Below are 20,979 nucleotides of genomic sequence, written 5' to 3'. Positions count from 1 at the left end.
GATGGTGTTCGCTCCGTGTTGTAGCATCCTGATGACCACCCAGTTTATGCTCCAGTGGATGATGAGAGTCAAACCTTAAATACTAATCCATATGGGTAGGTTTATGGAAATCTCACAGTCTAAGAAGGCTTGGTGGTGGTCCAGGGTAGGATAACAAAGCCCTCTTTTCCACTTCTTTCATGTACAAGTTGGCCATGATGGGTGAAACTGGGGAGCCCAAGGCTCTGCCTGTAGAAGTGACCCTTGAATGTGAAATAGGTGGAATGAAGACACAGTTCCTGTCACAATCTGGTAGTAGGAACTCAAGCGCAGAGCGGTAGGCGTCTCCAAAAAACATTTTATTTACAGCACCAGTGCACGATATATACAGTGAAGGGGAATCCAAACTCCAGGGAATCACGGGGAAGCTCTCTCACACTCGCTCACGTCTTCTTGCCAAAACTCACACACGTTCACACGACTGGGGGGTCACAGGTACGGGGAGGAAAGTCTGTCGCAGAAGAGAGGGAAGTCACACACAAATCACGAATCACAGGTTCACAAGAGCTGGGAGAAACACTAACGTCTGTAGTACAATCATCCAGCGACGAGAGGATCTGTGTTCCAGCCTCAAATAGTGCTCCTGGGTGATGACCGCTGATTGTTGACAGGTGTGTGGGGTCCTGGAAGGAGGGCACAACGGGCTGGAGAGCACTGGCTTGACCTGAGACACATGAAAGACGTGAATGCGCATGCTGTGCAGTAGTTTGAGGCGGACGAACACAGGGTTCACAATGGCATCGATGGGAAAAGGGCCAATAAACTGAGGAGACAGCTTTTTAGAAAGGAGATTTGCCCGTGGCGGTGGATGTGTGGCTGTTGTGGGCGTATTCGATCCACGGAAGCTGTTCACTCCAGGTTGATTGGTTGTGCGAGGTGACACAGCGGAGGGCAGCTTCCGGCTCCTGGTTGGCCCGCTCCGATTGGCCCACTCCGATTGGCCGTTACTCTGGGGATGGAAACCGGAAGAGAGACCGACCTTGGCCCCCAGCGCAGAGCAGAACTCCTTCCAGACTCGGGATGTGAACTGCGGCCCTCTATCCGAGACGACGTCCTCGGGGATCCCGTGAAGCCGGAACACGTGAGAGGTGAGGAGCCGGGCCGTCTCCAAGACAGAGGGGAGCTTCAGGAGGGCGACAAAGTGTGCAGCTTTGGAGAATCGGTCAATAATGTGGTGTTACCTGCAGAGGGCGGCAGACCCGTGATAAAGTCAAAGAAACATGAGACCATGGTCGGGCTGGTGTGGGGAGAGGCTGCAGAAGACCCGGTGGAGGGTGGTTCGAAGACTTGTTCCGGGCGCAGGTCGAACAGGCTGACACATACTCCTTGGCATCCTTAGCCATAGCGGGCCACCAGAAGTAGTGTCGGAGAAAGGATCAGGTGCGGAGGACCCCAGGATGGCATGAAAAACGGGCGGTGTGAGCCCACTGAGAACCTAAGAGCGGACGGCTGAAGGAACGAAGAGGCGATCAGGCGGGCCAGTTCCAGAATCTGGTTCGGTCTCCTGCGCCTGCTGGATGAGGCTCTTGATCTCCCAAGAGATGGCTCCAATCAAACAGGCGGCCGGGAGGACAGGCTCGAGGTCCGATTCCTCCCCAGTGATGGAGAATTGCCTGGACAGGGCGTCTGGCTTTACGTTCCGTGATACTGGCCTGTAGGTGATAGTGAAGTCAAAATGAGCAAAAAACAGCGCCCACCTAGCTTGCCGGGAATTGAGACATCTAGCCGAGCGCAGGTACTCCAGATTCTTGTGATCTGTCCAGACGATGAATGATTGTGCTGCTCCCTCCAACCAATGTCTCCACTCCTCCAGAGCCAGCTTGACGGCCAGAAGCTCCCGGTCCCCGATGTCATAGTTACATTCTGCTGGAGAGAGACGGCGAGAATAAAAAGCACACGGGTGCAGCTTACCGTCCTTCTGTTGAGACAGGACCACCCCCACCCCGGAGTCCGACGCGTCCACCTCCACAACGAACTGCCGTGTAAGGTCCGGTTGCCGGAGTATGGGTGCAGTGGTGAATCTCTCCTTGAGCAGGGCGAAGGCTCGCTGAGCGGCCGGATCCCACTGGAAGGGAACTTTGGGAGAGGTGAGTTTATTAAAAGGGAGAGCGATCCTGCTGAAATCGCGTATGAACCGTCTGTAAAAGTTAGAGAATCCCAAAAAACATTGCAATTGGCGGCGATCAGGAGTAGGCAATTCCACCACTGCCCGCACCTTCTCCGGATCAGTCCGCAAGTCCCCCTTCTCGATGATGTGGCCCAAGAAACTCACTGAAGTCACGTGAAAGTCGCACTTCTCCCCCTTCACAAAGAGCCGGTTTTCCAGGAGGCGTAGCAGGACCTGCCGGACATGGACCTTGTGCTCCTTGAGTGTCTTAGAAAAGATCAGGATGTCATCTAAGTATACAAACACACAACGGTTAACAAAATCACGAAGGACATCATTAACCATCGCCTGAAACACTGCGCGGGCGTTGGTCAGCCCAAACGGCATCACGAGATACTCAAAGTGTCCCCGATGCGTATTGAACGCGGTCTTCCACTCATCCCCCTCTCTGATGCGCACCAGGTGGTAAGCGTTGCGCAGATCCAGCTTGGTAAAGATAGTCACGTCCTGAAGCAGTTCAAAGGCCGAGGAAAGCAACGGCAAAGGGTACTTGTTCTTAATAGTGATCTGGTTAAGGCCCCGATAGTCAATACACGGCCGCAGCGATCCATCCTTCTTATCCACAAAAAAATCCCCAGCCGCGACAGGGGAAGAGGAGGGGCGAATCAATCCCGCCGCTAGCGACTCCATTATGTAACGTTCCATAGCATCCCTCTCGGGCTGGGAGAGGCTGTACAGGTGGCTAGACGGCAGCGGAGCTCCAGGAAGAAGATCGATGGCACAATCGTACGGGCGGTGGGGGGGAAGGGACCGCGCACAATCCTTACAAAAAACATCCTGCAGATCATGATAAACACGCGGAACCATTGAGAGGTCCGGGGCGTCAGACGGCGAGGCCGTGGCCGGAAGCGGAACGGGTGAAGCCGCAGCCCGGAGGCAGTTCATGTCGCATTTCATGCTCCAACCCAGTATGTCACCTTTCTCCCAGTCAATATGCGGGTTGTGGAGATTAAGCCAGGTGTTACCCAGAACCAGCGGAGTGAGAGGAGCTTTAAACAAAAAACAAACAAACAAATCCTTTCTGTGTGATTGCCTGAGAGGGATAATCAAAGGAATTCAGAAACATGAGTGATGTCGTGCAGGCGCTGACCTGAGTGCGTGAACGTGGACAGGGCGTGACAGAGGCTCCAAGGCGATGTTTAGTTTGGCGGCGAGCGAGGTGTCAATAAAGTTCTGCTCCTCCCCAGAGTCAATGAGCACAGAGAGAGAGTGAAAAACAGTCTGAACGCGTAGTTTAGCCAGTAAGAGAAGTCTGGGGAGAGGGCTTTCATTTGACAGATCGCCCACCAGCACCCTCTCGATCACTGGTGAGCGCGCCCTTTTGCCAGTGTCGGGCAGGAAGAGACAGAGTGGCCTTTATGGCTGCAATAAACGCACTCACTGGCGGCAAGGTGGCACTGGCGCTCCGCGGGCGACAGCCGTGAGCGCCCAAGCTGCATGGGTTCTTCCTCATCCCAGGTGTCGGCGTCATGCGGCCCACGGGTTGCAGTAGAGGTCCCACAAAAATCCAGCGGTTCATGCCCCGAACATGTGCGTGCGCTCCGGTGTGCGCGCACTTGGTCGTCCACCCGAATACACAGAGCCAAAAGCGCATCTAAATGGTAAAATGGTAAATGGCCTGTATTTATATAGCGCTTTACTAGTCCCTAAGGACCCCAAAGCGCTTTACATATCCAGTCATCCACCCATTCACACACACACCCATTCACTAACTACCTTCCTCCCTAGGCGAAGCATCAGTTCATTCTTTATTTCCTCATTAACATTAGTGAGTAATGAACTCTTTAAGGCCTCTTCCCCCCATTTTGTCTGTTCGGCCAAGGTAGAAAAATCAATAGAAAAATCAGCCATGCTTCATTTACCTTGTTTGAGCGCAAGCAAGCGCTGGCCGGCGGTGGCAGTTGTGGCCTTTCTGTCAAACACACCTTTAAACTTAACAAGAAAGTCAGTAAAAGTGATGTCCGGATCTGCTTGAACCACAGCTTGTGCCCAGGTCAGAGCACGATCTTGGAGTAACTGGACAATATAAGCAATTTTCGCACCATCAGTAGAAAAGGCTTGCGGTTGCTGGCGAAACTGAAGGGCACATTGAGTAAGGAAGCCAGCGCATTTATCAATTTCTCCAGTTAAAGCTTTTGGTGTAGGAAGAAATCTGTCATAGTGAACAGGTGAGGGAGCAGGTGGTGTTGCTCTTACTGCTGGAGCTAGCGCCTCCTGCGGAGGAGCGGCGACAGGTGGAGCTGTCGGTAGTGGTGTTAACCGGGCCACGGCCTGAGTGATGTTTGCGAGCTCTGCTCGAAGGTGAACAAACATTTGCTCATGACGCTCCAGCATCGCAACCAAAGTGGCGAGGGTGGGGTTTGAGATCGCCAAATCTGCTGAGTCCATTTCCGTGGCTGGATGATTCTGTCACAATCTGGTAGTAGGAACTCAGAGCGGTAGGCGTCTCCAAAAAACATTTTATTTACAGCACCAGTGCACGATATATACAGTGAAGGGGAATCCAAACTCCAGGGAATCACGGGGAAGCTCTCTCACACTCGCTCACGTCTTCTTGCCCAAACTCACACACGTTCACACGACTCAGGGTCACAGATACGGGGAGGAAAGTCTGTCGCAGAAGAGAGGGAAGTCACACACAAATCACGAATCACAGGTTCACAAGAGCTGGGAGAAACACTAACGTCTGTAGTACAATCATCCAGCGACGAGAGGATCTGTGTTCCAGCCTCAAATAGTGCACCCTAATCCTAGCCCACAGTGAGCTCTGCCCAGGCAGAGAAAGAGAGAGAGAGAAAAAACAACAACAACACATGTAGCCTTGTGGGGCTGACTGGGCAGGCACGGAGACCATGACAGTTTGAAAAGCAAACACACTTGGTCGATGCTGAGAGTGGTCGTGTTGCTGAGGTTGGGGTCATCCTGTAATCTCTTACAAACTACCTCCAGCGCTTCTGTGACCACTGAACGATTCTGCTCAGATGGTTCCTGTAATCCGCCATCTTGCGTGCTGTTTGCTCATACTGACGTACAAGCTTTAGGCAGTCCTTGCCAAAGTGGTTTAAAACCTCTTGATGCATGCTCAATCATCCAGGTAAGTAAATCCCCAAAAGTCGATTCTGTTCATCTGGACGTAGCGTTTTGTGGGAGAAACGTTTCATCATTCATCCAAGTAACTTCTTCAGTCTCAGCTGACTGCAGGTTTCCCCAATCTTATAAACAGTACATTTGCATAATGACTGAAACTAGCACCACTGAAGGAACAATGGGCTGGGAGGTCAGTTCCTTCATCATGATTATGCAAATTCTCATGACCATTGATCAACAACCATTGATCAAATCCCACTGATCATTGGCCATGAGTACCATTCACAGAGAGTTGAGGAATGGCTGCAATCACAGTATTGTAAGATGGTGAAAGATGTACTCTTAGGCCCTCGTGAGAATTTGCCTTGAGGGCATCTTCTTTCTTACTTCAAAACAAGTTCTGTAAATTTAATTATTAAGGCAGGTTAGTTTGAGTGACCTGTTTTTTCCTTTGTTGTATGTTCTGTTTGCTTAAGAGGAAATTCCTTCTTGTATTAGAGCAGTGGGTTGGGTGATCTCAACTATGTGTAACGTGACTGTGAAATATGAAGATTTGCACGTTGAACAAACATACACTGGCCTACAAATGTTTCCTCTTGTGACAAATCTCAATACACTGTATGAAAATATATACTTATATGGAAATGTCGTATGATGTGAGAATGAAGTTACAAAAATGTCTGATAACCTTTGTTGCTCACTTTTACCCATCATTTTGAAATAAAATATCATTGTAGAGGATGAAGATGTTTTATCTAATCCAAAGACTGATATGATGCTTCTGTTGTCTTCACAAATTTAATGTGACAAATAAAAACACGTGCAAAGTCCAGACCTTAAGTTGACTGTGGTGGAACCTTAAAAGATGTGTGAGTCATCGGGACCACGAGACAAAAACTGCATCCTGTAACTCAACCAGGGTTGCTCCCATGGTCACTAATACAGCAAGTCATTTGGTAAAGGTTAGAAAACAGGGGAAAAACCTTTAGTGCTTAGTGGTTGGGACTAGTTTGGGGGCACCGACAAAGGGATAGTTTAGTGCAAAATATAATTTCTCCCCATCAGTTTTAACCAATTAGATAGACACACATTCTCATATAAAATTCTTTATACCGCTGAGCCAGGTTACTCTCTTTTGAGAAGACTGGCTGCAGTTAACTGGCTGTGGTTTTCTGAACACAAGAGATCTGTCAGTGTTCCTGGGTCATTGACTTTGTGTGTTTTGGACTTTGTCAGTGTTTCCTGTTTTATTATGTTTGCTTCGACCTGTGTGCATTAGTTTTGTACTCACCTGGTTCTTGTCACCATTGTCCAGTGTATTTAAACCCTCTGTTTCTCTCAGTTTATTGTCCTGTCATTGTTGATTCTGCATGTGTGTTTCCGGTTCAGTTCAGTCATCTTATGTTCTTTTCCTCCTGTCAGTATAATAAATACCATCCTTTACCAGCCTGCGAGTCCTGCGTTTGGGTCCTCTCTTCCTTCTCTCCACACACCTGCACATGAGCCTGACAGGATTCATGTACATGCTGATCTTTAATCATTTAATGCCTTACAAATACATTTATCAGAGAAAGAAATGTTTTGGCTGTGAGTTCTCAAGGTGAATAAATGAACGCACTAACAGTTGCTGTAATCATGATGATGATAATCTCTGAGATGACATTAAAATGGTCAGGCTTCCTTTTGACTGTAAACTAAAAGAGAGAAAAACTAAACACATGGCAGTCATGTTCATTTCTGACTGCACTCTTAAACCTGCCTTATCAGTCGTCCATCTGTAAGAACTTGTGTTGTCCTTGTATTTAAGTTTAAGAGTACAGTTAGTATTACAAACTGCTAAAAAACAATATTATTGCTGAGATCACCTGGAGTTTAAATCTTTACACTGTTGTAATACTTAAGCCTTTCATGCATGAATTATGACAACTTCGATCAGGATTTTCTTCGTAAGTATTTTTATTAATCTTTAGGCATAAAAATATGAATAAAAATACTTACAATAATTAGAATGAAACAAGTCATACATCTATAGTAACATTAAACGACCAGTGGGTGGCAGGCTATGACACATCAGTGTCCAATGTAGTGGTTTATGTGCAAGTAAAACATCACCACTGACACAAATGACACAAATACAACAAAACAGCCTTTGAATAGCTGTCCACTGTCGTGACCACTACGCGTGAAAGGGTTAATTTAAAATAAGACAATGAGGTATTAAACCTTTTAAATGCATTTTTATTTATACTAATATAATTTTCTAATAGTCAAAACATAATAATGAAAAAGTGTTTACATAAACTGGTGGGAAAAAAACTTTAGCAGAGTAACAAGACTTCCAGTTTTGGCATAAAGCAAACATATGAGTTCTTCATGATTTTCAGCTGATGAAACTCGCCAGCCATCCCACTGCTGCTCCAGCACCAGCCACAGCAGTACCAGCAGTAGCTGACAGACCAGCTGCACCTGCAGCACCATGACACAAAGAAGCTGAGAAATACTTATACTTTGTGGCTATATAACTTCAGTCCTGCTGATATCACAGTGTACTGAATCATTATTATCATCATTATTCACAGTTATCGCTATCATTAATGATATAATTGATGATGTCATTGTTATATTTATTATCATAATGATACAATATAGTGTCATTATCTAATCTAAAATTGTGATATTTTCATGAAAATTGTCTTTTTGCATGTTGTTGCAAGTTAAAATCCGAATAAAACGTCTAATTATTTATTTACCTGCTGACTGCAAAACAGCCACCACACCTCCGGCTGTCACTTCTCCTCCATTAGAAGCTGCAGCAGACGACATCATGCCTGCAGCGTAGGAGCCTGCAGCTATTCCAGCTGAGGTGAAACCAGCAGCTCCCAGAAGAGCAGGAGCAGCGACTACGGCACCTACTGCAGGAAGAAGACATGGATCAGACATGGATCGGGCTTTGATTCAAATGAGTTAAAATTAAATAAAGTGCTTACCTGCTCCTGCAGCACTGCACACAGCTGTCACTACAACACAATATAAGAACACACATTAACATCTTTCCCCCCCCCCCTTTTTTTTTAAATCAAAGACGATTCATGCACAGCAACTCAAATGACTCACCAGGGTCCATGTCTTTATCTGCTCTGCGTCTGCTCTGAAACGGGCTGATTTTTATAGCAAGAAAGGTTTTCTTTCCTCGGAAACAAAACTTTATGTTCAGAGCTGAAAAACAGAGGGCGACAGAGAGCCACACAAACTGGAGAGTCATTTCTCTTTACTTTTTGTGTTTCTTATCTTTGCTTATATTGGTAAATGCCGTGGTGTTAGTAGGATTTATGAAGTGGTCACATATAAAATAAAGAAACCAGTGTCTTTGTGGCTTTAGCTTCTGAAAGAAATGTTCTTTATAGCATAAAATAAAATAAATAATTTTTGATTTTGTTCATGAGAAATTTGCATCACATTAAACGCCAGTGTGTCATTCACAACAGTTTAAATGTCGGAAATTAGTTTTTGGCAGACCATCAATTTATAACCAGATGGTAATATGTCACTTTGTTAGCAGTGCATAATAATGCACTGATAAAACAAAATCCAAACAATTTGTGCTTACAAGTAGAATTTGTATCATGTGCGACACTCGAGTGTGTCCGACTTTGTGTTTTCACTTCAAGCTTTGGTGATGGCTTTATTTCTATAGCAAGTATAACAAGTATGTCAGCCCTGGGACTCAGTTACTCAGCAACTGTTGTTGTGATTTAGCGCTATATAAATAAAATTAAAATGAACTGAATCATTATTCACAGTTATTGTTATCATTAATTAGATCATTGATTATGTCATTGTTATATGTACTATTATAATGATAGAGCATAGTGTCATTATCTAATCTAAGATTATGATATTTTCATGAACTTTTTCTTTGTTACAAGTTAAAATCCTAATGAGTATAAAGTATTAATTTACCTGCTGACTGCAAAACAGCCACCACACGTCCAGCTGCCACTGCTCCTCTGTCCTGCGTCTGCTCTGAAATGGGCTGATTTTTATAGCAAGCAAGGTTTCCTTTTCTCAGTAACAAAACCTTATGTTCAGAGCTGAACAACCGAGGGCGACAGAGAGCAACACAAACTGTATCTGTATTTTTGTGTTTCGTTTATGAAGGGGTTACGTGTATAAATAAAGAAACCAGTATCATTGTGGCTGTAGCTTCTGACAGGAAAGTTCTATATAGCATAAAATAAAATAAAATAAAACAAAAAATGCGTTGATTTCAATCATGAGAGATTTGCATGATTAAATGCAACGACGTCATTACCCATAGTTTAAATGAGTTTTAATCAGTTTTTTAGCAGACCATCTATTTATAACCAGATGGCAAAATATCACTTTCTTATCAGTATAATAATGCAGTGAGAAAATAAATCCAAATAATTTATGCTTACAAGTAGAATTTGTATCATGTGCGACACTCAGTGTGTCTGACTTCACTTCAAGCTTTGGTGATCGCTTTATTTCTGCCAGTTATAGAAACCAAATATGTCAGCTTTGGTACTCAATTATATAAACATAATGATACATGTCTTAGTATTTTCAGATAACATAAATAGAATAATAAAATATAAACAAAATAATAAAAATAAAGAGGAGGGAGGGAAGGGGGGAAGGAGAAAAAGAGGGGGGGAAAGGAGGAAAAGGAAAAGGAAAAAAGGACGGGAAGGAAAAAGGAGGGAGGGAAATGGACACGTGAGACAGGGGGTGGACGGCAACACCAAGCCCGGAGGGGGAGTACATCAAACTGAGGGTGTACAGCAGGGCTGCACGGTGCAAGACCTAGAGTGCCAGGAAACACGCGACAAAAGATGCCAAACCCACAAATCAAGGACCAGAACACTGACAAGCGCTGGTGGGCAAAACCCAGCAAGGGACGCAGCCCGCGCCGCAAGAGAGGAACCGGGCGACGGTAGAAGAATTAGGGAAGGGGGGGCGAGCGAGGGGTAAAACGGATGAGGAGAGTAGAGTGAGCACGAAGCGGCCCTTGGGGGCCCCAAACGGATCCCGCCACAAGCACGAAGGGGGCTCCCCGATGCAACCAGGGCCAAGGACGGCGCAGAGAGATACTTGACTAAGGGATGAGGGGGGGTGAGGCACCCTGGGAGTTGGACAGGAGCAGTTGGGGGGCTCGTGGGCCCGAGGACTCACACCTTTGGGAGGTCGCAACCACAGCAACTAGAGGCTGGAATTGGCACGTGTTGGGATTGCACATAGAATTTGTGCGAGACAACAGAAAGCATCCATATCAGTGCTGGTGATGAGATGAAACTTTAGCAACTCGACAGTATATTGGGGCAAAATGGAGGGTTGTAATAAAGGAGCACACAAAGGTGACAGCCATTTGTGTAACTTCATTCTACACATGAACGACTAGCCATATAAGATAATGTTCATACAGTGGAGGCTTTCCAAGAGGAAACATTGTAAGGCCAGTGATGTGTGCACGGCAAACCTGCAAGGTTTCCAGTCACGTTACACATAGTTGAGATCACCCAACCCACTGCTCTAATACAAGAAGGAATTTCCTCTTAAGCAAACAGAACATACAACAAAGGAAAAAACAGGTCACTCAAACTAACCTGCCTTAATAATTAAATTTACAGAACTTGTTTTGAAGTAAGAAAGAAGATGCCCTCAAGGCAAATTCTCACGAGGGCCTAAGAGTACATCTTTCACCATCTTACAATACTGTGATTGCAGCCATTCCCCAACTCTCTGTGAATGGTATTCATGGCCAATGATCAGTGGGCTTTGATCAGTGGTTGTTGATCAATGGTCATGAGAATTTGCATAATCATGATGAAGGAACTGACCTCCCAGCCCATTGTCCCTTCAGTGGTGCTAGTTTCAGTCATTATGCAAATGTACTGTTTATAAGATTGGGGAAACCTGCAGTCAGCTGAGACTGAAGAAGTTACTTGGATGAATGATGAAACGTTTCTCCCACAAAACGCTACGTCCAGATGAACAGAATCGACTTTTGGGGATTTACTTACCTGGATGATTGAGCATGCATCAAGAGGTTTTAAACCACTTTGGCAAGGACTGCCTAAAGCTTGTACGTCAGTATGAGCAAACAGCACGCAAGATGGCGGATTACAGGAACCACCTGAGCAGAAGCGTTCAGTGGTCACAGAAGCGTTGGAGGTAGTTTGTAAGAGATTACAGGATGACCCCAACCTCAGCAACAGGACCACTCTCAGCATCGACCAAGTGTGTTTGCTTTTGGAACTGTCATGGTCTCTGTGCCTGCCTTCAGTAGCACAAACCCTGCAATTTCTGCAGTCTGCCTTTGATGTCGTTCAGTCCCATTTAACTCAACTTAAGTTGGTGTTAAATCCAGAGAAATCCAAGTTCATGTTATTCTCAAATGGCAAAGAGTTGTTAGCTATGTCTCCTAAGATTAAAACAATTCAAGGAACTGAAATTGAAATGGTTACATCTTACAAGTATCTAGGGATCATTATAGATCAGAATTTGTCATTTAAGACTCACATTCAAAGGCTTGTGTCGAAGCTAGAACTAAAACTAGGTTACTTTTTTAGAAACCAATCCTGTTTCTCTCTCCAAGTGAGAAAACATTTGATTCGTGCAACCTTTTTACCTTTATTGGATTATGGTGACCTGCTTTTTATGAATGCACCTGCCCACTACCTAAAGAGGTTGGATACATCCACATTACTTACACTCTCATAACACACCCATATATATAGGGCCTTGAGGGTGGGCACGTTAACGGCGTCCAGTGGACTGTCTGTGTACTCAAACCTACCTCTGGCACCGGTGCCCACCTCTCAATTTTAAATCCATGTAGACATTGAGGGTTCTCGGGAGGGGCCGTGCTAACACCTGCTGCTCTCTGGCAGCAGCACCATGCTCTCCCTTGTTTTAAATGCACTTTAGAGCAACACGCAGCAACACTACACATGAGCAGGAGGAGGGAGGTATGGGGTCTTCACACACCCCCGTTCTCTACTAGCCATCGGGGCGGGGGAGCTGGGAGGAGATGTTGGCTGTCCGATTGGCCTCCCTGCTGCTGCGGAGCCTGGGACGGTCTGCTTGCCTCCACCCCGGGGGGAAGGGTAACATCTCTTGGGTCTGGGTTCTGGACCCGGGGTATAGAGTATGTTTGGGGAGTGTGATTGTGTGTACATGTCCATTTATGTCAATCCTTACGTTGGGTGAGTGCTGAGTGTTTGTATATGTGTGCATGAGGGTGGGAATGCATGTTTGTGTCTGTGTGTGCCTGTTTGTCTGTGTCTATATGTCAGGTCGGGTCTTAGACTCCACCTCTCTGGGAACTCCCAGGCCCTCCAAGGCCTCTCCCCCCTCACCACACTCCCTGCCAGTGATTGATGCCCTCAGGGGTCGGTGCATTGGTGGTTCTTGGTGTCCGGGGCTGGGCGCTCAGGTATGTACCAGCTCAATCCCGGTGGCTACCTGGCGGGGCCTGGCGCCTGTTGCTCGGTCAGGCCTCCTCCGGGGTGCGGGGGGCCCTCGGCCTCCGGCCTCTGGGCCTGCGGCTCGGTTCACTCTGGCACAGCTGGCTGCCGGCAGAGCCGGCAGGCACGCCGGTGCAGCCCCCTCTAGCTTCTGCTCGGTGGCTACTGGGTGACGCCTCGTCTGGGGATCCTCAGCCCTTCCCATGAGGGTGGCACGGATGCCCCTCCGGTGGTCCTCCTTGGGCTCTCGCACTCTGGGGCCTCTGGATGTCTGGGGCCTGGATCTCCTCCATGCCTGCTTCATGCCCTGGGGGACGGGGCTATGGCTCTCTACATCCTCTTGCAGACCATTACATGGGGAAACCATTTGAATACAAGCGCGCTGATCCACACAGGTGTGCACACGGGTGTTCACTGCTCGTAGACTTAAATTACACCTTTCTTGGCTGCTACTTCAAAGCACATTGTGCGCTGTCTGTCCTGCGTGCTGCACAACAACATTGAATATTTAGTATTTACTGCTGTTTACACTTAGCTAGATTAATGCGATGGTGTTGTGTTTAGTATGTTGCTTTGGGTTTTTTTTGCTTGTTTTCTATTCTTTCTCTCTCAACAGGTGATCCAGGAGATTTTATTTTATTTTATTTTTTTTTTTTCCCCCCTTTCTCACTGTCCCTCTCCCCTTCTGTTTTTCTTTTCCTTCCTCTTTATTTCTCCCTTTCCTATCCCTCACTCATGTCTGTCCCGTCTGTAACAACTGAAAATAAAATAAAATAAATAATAAAAACAAAGGTCAATCAAGTGGACCAATACGGCAATGCCACGATGATCCATTTGGCAAAATAAGTCCATTGGGTATCCTTGTTGGTCCTCAGACAACAATTCTGACGGCTAAAGAACCAGGCGTGATACTATTGCAACTGTTTCCAATTGGCAGCAGTAAATATGTCATTATTACTATTTGTCTTCTGATTATCATAATTCCTGGTCTCAGATGAGAGCAGCCACAAATCCTCCAACAGCCCCTCACACAGTACCCACGGCTGCGGTGGCGGCCCCAGACAGACCTGCCATACCTGCAAGAGAGAAACAGGCTTCAGAACACCAGACAGCTGATCGAGCAGTTAGATGAAGTAACTGAGCTGCAGAGGAGAGAGGGAGGCTTTATCCTACGACGGAGTATTAGAGCCACAAGGAAAAAAGTTGTTGATATGGACATTACTGTTTGAACACAAACTGCCACATGCGCTAATCCGCTAAAGAAAATTCCTTATTTCGATGAGTTAGTGAAACAAATTGATCAGCCGTCTTGTGATACAACATTCATCCTCTTTTTGCACGAGGGTGAACCATCGATAACCTCGCATCTGTCCATACCAGCCGCAGCTTTTTGTACAACCTAACACTTATCACCACACTGTGTTTATGAGCTTAAAGAAAAACATTTCTTTCTTCTTACAAACCGATTCTGAAGCACAATTTCACAAACTCTGATGACATACAGTAGCAACCGTGGGAGCTTTCTTCAGACACTTGTAATCTCCACATTTCCACTTATTCTCAAAATGATGATAAATTTTCTTTACGTGGACCTAATAGTCCGTCGTATATCCTCACTGCAGCACAGTCACATGTTATTGTTTTCTGGGATCTTTCAGGTTTAAATAAGGTTTTTGAGTAATCGCTGGTAAAATATATATATATTTTTTTTACCTACTGACTGCAAAACAGCCACTGCACTTCCTGCTGCCACTCCTCCTCCATTGGCTATAGCAGCTGCAGACATCATGCTTGCAGCGTAGGAGCCTGCAGCTATACCAACTGAGGTGAAACCAGCAGCTCCCAGAAGAGCAGGAGCAGCGACTACGGCACCTACTGCAGGAAGAAGACATGGATCAGACATGGGACAGGCAAAAAAAAAAAAAGAGGTTGGATACTGTGTACCATTGTGTTTTACGTTTTATTACTGGCTATGGAAATCGTGTACATCATTGTTCTTTGCATGCTGCTGCTGAATGTCCATCTTTGCATATTCGCAGACTCCCATTGGTTGATCTTTATCTATAAATCTCTCCTTGGGCTGGTTCCATCTTATTTATGTGTTTATATGTGTAAAAACCACAACCAATACAGCCTTCGTTCGCACAATATCATACAATTGATTGTCCCAAAAATCAGAACAGAATTGGGGAAAAAGGCTTTTAAATACGCTGCCCCTGCTTCCTGGAATAATCTGCAGAAGGAACTGAAATTATCAGAATTGGTTACCTTGGGAGAGTTTAAGTCTGTCTTAAAGGAACGAGAGAACAGCTCTTTTACTCAGTGTGATTGTTTTTAATGTACTCTTAATTTGATCTGTTATTGTATATTTTACACATGTTGGTATGGGATATTGTATTTGTTTTAAATGTTATGTACCTATGTGGTATGTGACTTTTGTTGCCATGATGCCAGATCTCTCTTGGAAATGAGATTTTTAATCTCAATGAGATTTTTTACCTGGATAAATAAAGGACTAATAGAAAAAAAAATACATACTAACCCCAAGTTGCTCTCGGATGCATGTGTGTGTATGTTACATAAAACCACTTGCAGTTTCTCTGTAGCAAAGACTTCAACCTTTAAGTGTTATGATGTTTTCAGTGTGATAGTCATGATTGTTGATTGGCTTCTTCTCCACATTTTTATAACAGCACTACTTTCTACACTGCAGTAACTTTTAAATAATGCTCACAAGGATATTGAACCAAAATATGTTCCAACACACAACTTTTACACCCTTTTGTTTATAAGTCTGTAGATGAGGATGTTAGAGCTCCATGAGGCAGAGCTACAGCCTATAAACCATCATTTATATTAAGGTTGACATTTGTTTTAAGCTTAAACTCAGTTGATTCACATTAATGTCATGAGGAATTTTGAGTTTTGCTACAATGAGAAAATACATTTACACAACTTGTTTTGAAAGGAGAAAGAGAAAGACAAAGTCCTGTTCCTTCAATCATCACATACCTGAATGTAAACTATGCCGGTATGTCATGGGTATGTTTGCAGTATGGGCGAGGTTTAATGCTGCCGTCATTGCAGTGGTGTGACAATCTTTGAACAACTACAAGAACCATTTCTTATGAACTGAACCTTTTGTACAACGAAAATAAATACACAACAACCAAAGTGCTTGTTTAAATCAGGTCACCTAAGACATTTCTTGTAAGGCAATAAAGACGTTTCTGTTCTGGTCTCCATGAACTGTTCCAGTTGTGACATTAAAAATCCAGCAATTTCAAAAATGTGCTTGGATGCATGTTGGTGTCTGTCTCTACCTGCAGACAGGAGGAAGAACTTTTTTGGCCTCTAATTAATTAAAATGTGTAATTTATTCTCTCTGAGGAAGGTCAGAGGTTTAAAGAAGTGCAGTATATCTGCCGTCCTTACAGATCTGCCAGTGATCTTTTTTGCTCCCACACATAATACAGAAACATTTTCAGTGACCCAAATAATGTTTATATACGCTCCCTGTGATAAGCTTGTTCTTGTTTGTTTTCACTTTAAGTAAGTGATTTAACATAAGGATTAAAACAGAAAGAAAAACCCTTGAAATAACCCGTGTGTAAAATCCATAATAAAGATGGCATAAAACAAATAAATATGTCAAACCCCTGAGATCCAACCTCACAATCACTTGTTCCATGATGACTAAAGAAAGTTTATTTACATCACAGACCCAGTGACGCCCATTCTAAGAGTTTCATTTTCTGGGAAAACAGCTGATCCTCACACTCCTATATAAGTCCAGTTGTCCAACACAGTCCAGGCTTAGGCTCCTGATCCTGAGTGCAACAATGGGTCTGTGTGAGTACAGCTGCCTTTTTCAAATCATCTCTACATCATATAAGTTCATGATTGTAGCGTCACAGAAAATGTCTAAATATTTCAGGCTGAGGTTTGGTAAGATGTTTTTTTCCTTTCTTTCTTATGTTTCAGTGGCAGGCTTAGCGATCGCAGTCGGAGCAGGTAACAAACCTCTTTGTTTATTGATGTATTTTTACATCTAACACTCATAGGTGAAGTCACACATATCATACATGTATTCATTTTAAAACATCCTGATGATCAGTAACCAGGTGTTTCTTCCTGTTGTCAGGTGGAGCAGTGGTCTCTGCTCCTATTGTCCTGGGGGCTGTAGGTTTCACCTCAGTTGGTATAGCTGCAGGCTCCTACGCTGCAAGCATGATGTCTGCAGCTGCTATAGCCAATGGAGGAGGAGTGGCAGCAGGAAGTGCAGTGGCTGTTTTGCAGTCAGTAGGTAAAAAAATATATATATATATTTTACCAGCGATTACTCAAAAACCTTTATTATAAACCTGAAAGATCCCAGAAACAATAACATGTGACTGTGCTGCAGTGAGGATAATACGACGGACTATTAGGTCCACGTAAAGAAAAATATTATCAATCATTTTGAGAATAAAGTGGAAATGTGGAGATTACAAGTGTCTGAAGAAAAGCTCCCACGGTTGCTACTGTATGTCATCAGAGTTTGTGAAATTGTGCTTCAGAATCGGTTTTAGTAAGAAAGAAAGAAATGATTTTTTCTTTAAGCTCATAAACACAGTGTGGTGATAAGTGTTAGGCTGTACAAAAAGCTACGGCTGGTAATGGACAGATGCGAGGTTATCGATGGTTACACCCTCGTGCAATAAAGAGGATGAATGTTGTATCACAAGACGGCTGATCAATTTGTTTCACTAACTCATCGAAATAAGGAATTTTCTTTAGCGGATATAGCCCATGTGGCAGTTTGTGTTCAAACAGTAATGTCCATATCAACAACTTTTTTCCTGTGGCTCTAATACTCCGTCGTAGGATAAAGCCTCCCTCTCTCCTCTGCAGCTCAGTTACTTCATCTAACTGCTCGATCAGCTGTCTGGTGTTCTGAAGCCTGTTTTCTCTCTGCAGGTATGGCAGGTCTGTCTGGGGCCGCCACCGCAGCCGTGGGTACTGTTGGAGGGGCTGTTGGAGGATTGGTGGCTGCTCTCATCTGAGACCAGGAAATTATGATAATCAGAAAGAAAAAAAATAGTAATAAATGACATATTTACTGCTGCCAATTGGAAACAGTTGCAATAGTATCAGCGCCATGCTTCAGTAAAGCTTGGCTGAAATCTGAGTGCTTGTAATGCTGTGGTGTTTTATTACAAAACACATGAACACGGTCAAATTGTGCAACTTTAAATAAAGCCCTAATAATGAAAAGCATTTTAAAGTTGTGTTCTGGTTATTTTTATTATTTTGTTTATATTTTATTATTCTATTTATGTTATCTGAAAATACTAAGACATGTATCATTATGTTTATATAATTGAGTACCAAAGCTGACATATTTGGTTTCTATAACTGGCAGAAATAAAGCGATCACCAAAGCTTGAAGTGAAGTCAGACACACTGAGTGTCGCACATGATACAAATTCTACTTGTAAGCACAAATTGTTTGGATTTTGTTTTATCAGTGCATTATTATGCACTGCTAACAAAGTGACATATTACCATCTGGTTATAAATTGATGGTCTGCCAAAGACTAATTTCCGACATTTAAACTGTTGTGAATGACACACTGGTGTTTAATCTGATGCAAATTTCTCATGAACGAAATCAAAAATTATTTATTTTATTTTATGCTATAAAGAACATTTCTTTCAGAAGCTACAGCCACAAAGACACTGGTTTCTTTATTTTATATATGTTGCCACTTCATAAATCCTACTAACACCACGGCATTTACCAATATAAGCAAAGATAAGAAACACAAAAAGTAAAGAGAAATGACTCTCCAGTTTGTGTTGCTCTCTGTCGCCCTCTGTTTTTCAGCTCTGAACATAAAGTTTTGTTTCCGAGGAAATGAAACCTTTCTTGCTATAAAAATCAACCCGTTTCAGAGCAGACGCAGGGCAGATAAAGACATGGACCCCGGTGAGTCATTTGAGTTGCTGTGCATGAATCGTCTTTGATATAAAAAAAAAAAAAAAAGAAAAAAAAGATGTTAATGTGTGTTCTTATGTTGTGTTGTAGTGACAGCTGTGTGCAGTGCTGCAGGAGCAGGTAAGCACTTTATTTAATTTTAACTCATTTGAATCAAAGCCCGATCCATGTCTGATCCATGTCTTCTTCCTGCAGTAGGTGCCGTAGTCGCTGCTCCTGCTCTTCTGGGAGCTGCTGGTTTCACCTCAGCAGGAATAGCTGCAGGCTCCTACGCTGCAGGCATGATGTCGTCTGCTGCAGTTGCTAACGGAGGAGGAGTGGCAGCTGGAAGTGTGGTGGCTGTTTTGCAGTCAGCAGGTAAATAAATAATTAGACGTTTTATTCGGATTTTAACTTGCAACAACATGCAAAAAGACAATTTTCATGAAAATATCACAATGACATCATCACTGAAATCATTAATGATAACGATAACTGTGAATAATGATGATAATAATGATTCAGTACACTGTGATATCAGCAGGACTGAAGTTATATTTACTTATTAGGCACAAAGTATAAGTATTTCTCAGCTTCTTTGTGTAATGGTGCTGCAGGTGCAGCTGGTCTGTCAGCTACTGCTGGTGCTGCTGTGGCTGGTGCTGGAGCAGCAGTGGGATGGCTGGCGAGTTTCATCAGCTGAAAATCATGAAGAACTCATATGTTTGCTTTACCCATCTTTTTATGCCTAAAGACGAATAAAAATACTTAAGAAAAAAATCCTGATTGAAGTTGTCATAATTCATGCATGAAAGGCTTAAGTATTACATTAATAAAAAGATTTAAACTCCAGGTGATCTCAGCAATAATATTGTTTTTTAGCCGTTTGTAATACTAACTGTACTGTTAAACTTATATATAACAAGGACAACACAAGTTCTTACAGATGGACGACTGATAAGGCAGGTTTAAGAGTGCAGTCAGAAATGAACATAACTGCCATGTGTTTTGTGTTTAGTTTATCTCTCTTTTAGTTTACAGTTAAAAGGAAGCCATTTTATCCAAAAAATCCAAATCCAATTTAAAAACAGAAGGTTTCCCCCAAAGTGCTGTACAGAAACAAAAGAGTAAAACACAAGATAAAACCACTGACACTCACATTGAAGCTTAATAATATACATAATGAACATATCAACTCACACCAGTCTAGATGCTATCGAAAAAAGGTGTGTTTTCAAAAGCGACTTAAAAACAGGAAACGAGGATGCCTGTCTAATATTTAAAGGCAGCGTATTCCAAAGTTTGGGGGCCATAATTGAAAAGGCTCGTTCTCCTCTACGTTTTAGCCTAGATTTTGGGACAACCAACAGCTGCTGGTCAGCTTTTAATGTCACCTCACAGATTATCATCATCATGATTACAGCAACTGTTAGCGTGTTTATTTATTCACCTTGAGAACTCAAAGCCAAAACATTTCTTCTTTTGATAAATGTATTTGTAAGGCATTGAATGATTAAAGATGAGCATGTACATGAGTCCTGTCAGGCTCATGTGCTGAACTGAACCAGAAACACACATGCAGAATCAACAATGACAATAAACTGAGAGAAACAGAGGGTTTAAATTAAACTGGGTAATGGTGATAAGAACAAGGTGATACACACAGCTGAACTAAATCTAAGTAATAACACAGGAAGTGGAACAAAAGATAACACACACAGGTCGGAGCTAACATAATAAAACAGGAAACAGTGACAAAGTCCAAAACTGAAAAACACTGGGACAATGACCCAGGAACACTGACAGATCTCTTTTGTTCAGAAAACCACAGGCAGTTAACTGCAGCCAATCTTCCCAAGAGAGAGTAACCTGGCTCAGCAGTATACAAAGTTTTATATGTGAATGTGCGTCTGTGTAACTGGTTAAAACTGATGGGGAGAAATTATAGTTTGCACTAAACTATCCCTTCATTGGTGCCCCAAACTAGTCCCAGCCTCTCAGCACTAGAGATTTTTCCCTATTTTCTAACCTTTACCAAATAACGTGTTGTCTTACTGACCATGAGAGCAACTCTGGCTGAGTTACAGGATACTGTTTTTGTCTCACGCAGTCCCGATGACCCACACACTACAGCATTTCAGTCAGGTTAAGCTCTGGACTTTAATTTGCATGTGTTTTTATTTTCACATTAAATTTGTAAAGACAACAGGAGCATGCAGTCATTGGACCAGATAAAA

General features: G+C 43.6%; 2 protein-coding genes and 1 long non-coding RNA gene across 3 annotated transcripts; 2 read left to right on the top strand and 1 right to left on the bottom strand.

The window, feature by feature from the left end:
- Positions 1-7,225: 7,225 nt before the first annotated feature.
- LOC120745112 (interferon alpha-inducible protein 27-like protein 2A) lies at positions 7,226-9,381 on the bottom strand. Its single transcript, XM_040049770.1, has 5 exons — positions 9,254-9,381; positions 8,408-8,509; positions 8,281-8,310; positions 8,044-8,205; positions 7,226-7,759 (listed from the first exon to the last, which is right to left on the bottom strand). Exons 2-5 carry the CDS (start codon positions 8,415-8,417, stop codon positions 7,674-7,676), a joined length of 288 nt encoding a protein of 95 aa, XP_039905704.1. The 5' UTR covers positions 8,418-8,509; positions 9,254-9,381; the 3' UTR covers positions 7,226-7,673.
- Positions 9,382-11,302: 1,921 nt separating this feature from the next.
- Positions 11,303-15,038, top strand: LOC120745114. The gene is made up of 2 exons (XR_005698564.1): positions 11,303-12,003; positions 14,712-15,038. It is a non-coding gene; the product is annotated as an uncharacterized LOC120745114 (long non-coding RNA).
- Positions 15,039-16,534: 1,496 nt separating this feature from the next.
- On the top strand, positions 16,535-19,522 carry LOC120745108 (interferon alpha-inducible protein 27-like protein 2B). The gene is made up of 7 exons (XM_040049766.1): positions 16,535-16,635; positions 16,768-16,797; positions 16,928-17,089; positions 18,653-18,754; positions 18,854-18,883; positions 18,959-19,120; positions 19,360-19,522. Exons 1-7 carry the CDS (start codon positions 16,626-16,628, stop codon positions 19,443-19,445), a joined length of 582 nt encoding a protein of 193 aa, XP_039905700.1. The 5' UTR covers positions 16,535-16,625; the 3' UTR covers positions 19,446-19,522.
- The last annotated feature ends 1,457 nt before the right edge of the window (positions 19,523-20,979 follow it).

This window comes from Simochromis diagramma, unplaced genomic scaffold (assembly GCF_900408965.1).
Source record: "Simochromis diagramma unplaced genomic scaffold, fSimDia1.1 OVJJ01000456.1, whole genome shotgun sequence".
NCBI classification, from domain to species: Eukaryota; Metazoa; Chordata; class Actinopteri; order Cichliformes; family Cichlidae; genus Simochromis; species Simochromis diagramma.
The sequence above is the reverse complement of the archived record's forward strand: the minus strand, read 5'-3'. Positions and strand labels throughout refer to the sequence as shown.

What these genes read in the sequence shown, in the direction of transcription:
- LOC120745112 (XM_040049770.1), bottom strand. An exon ending in GTGCAGTGCTGCAGGAGCAG is followed by an intron (nt 8,206 to 8,280) that starts GTAAGCACTTTA and finishes TTCTTCCTGCAG; the next exon opens with TAGGTGCCGTAGTCGCTGCT. An exon ending in GGCTGTTTTGCAGTCAGCAG is followed by an intron (nt 7,760 to 8,043) that starts GTAAATAAATAA and finishes ATGGTGCTGCAG; the next exon opens with GTGCAGCTGGTCTGTCAGCT.
- LOC120745108 (XM_040049766.1), top strand. An exon ending in GGCTGTTTTGCAGTCAGTAG is followed by an intron (nt 17,090 to 18,652) that starts GTAAAAAAATAT and finishes TCTGTTTTTCAG; the next exon opens with CTCTGAACATAAAGTTTTGT. An exon ending in AGATAAAGACATGGACCCCG is followed by an intron (nt 18,755 to 18,853) that starts GTGAGTCATTTG and finishes GTTGTGTTGTAG; the next exon opens with TGACAGCTGTGTGCAGTGCT.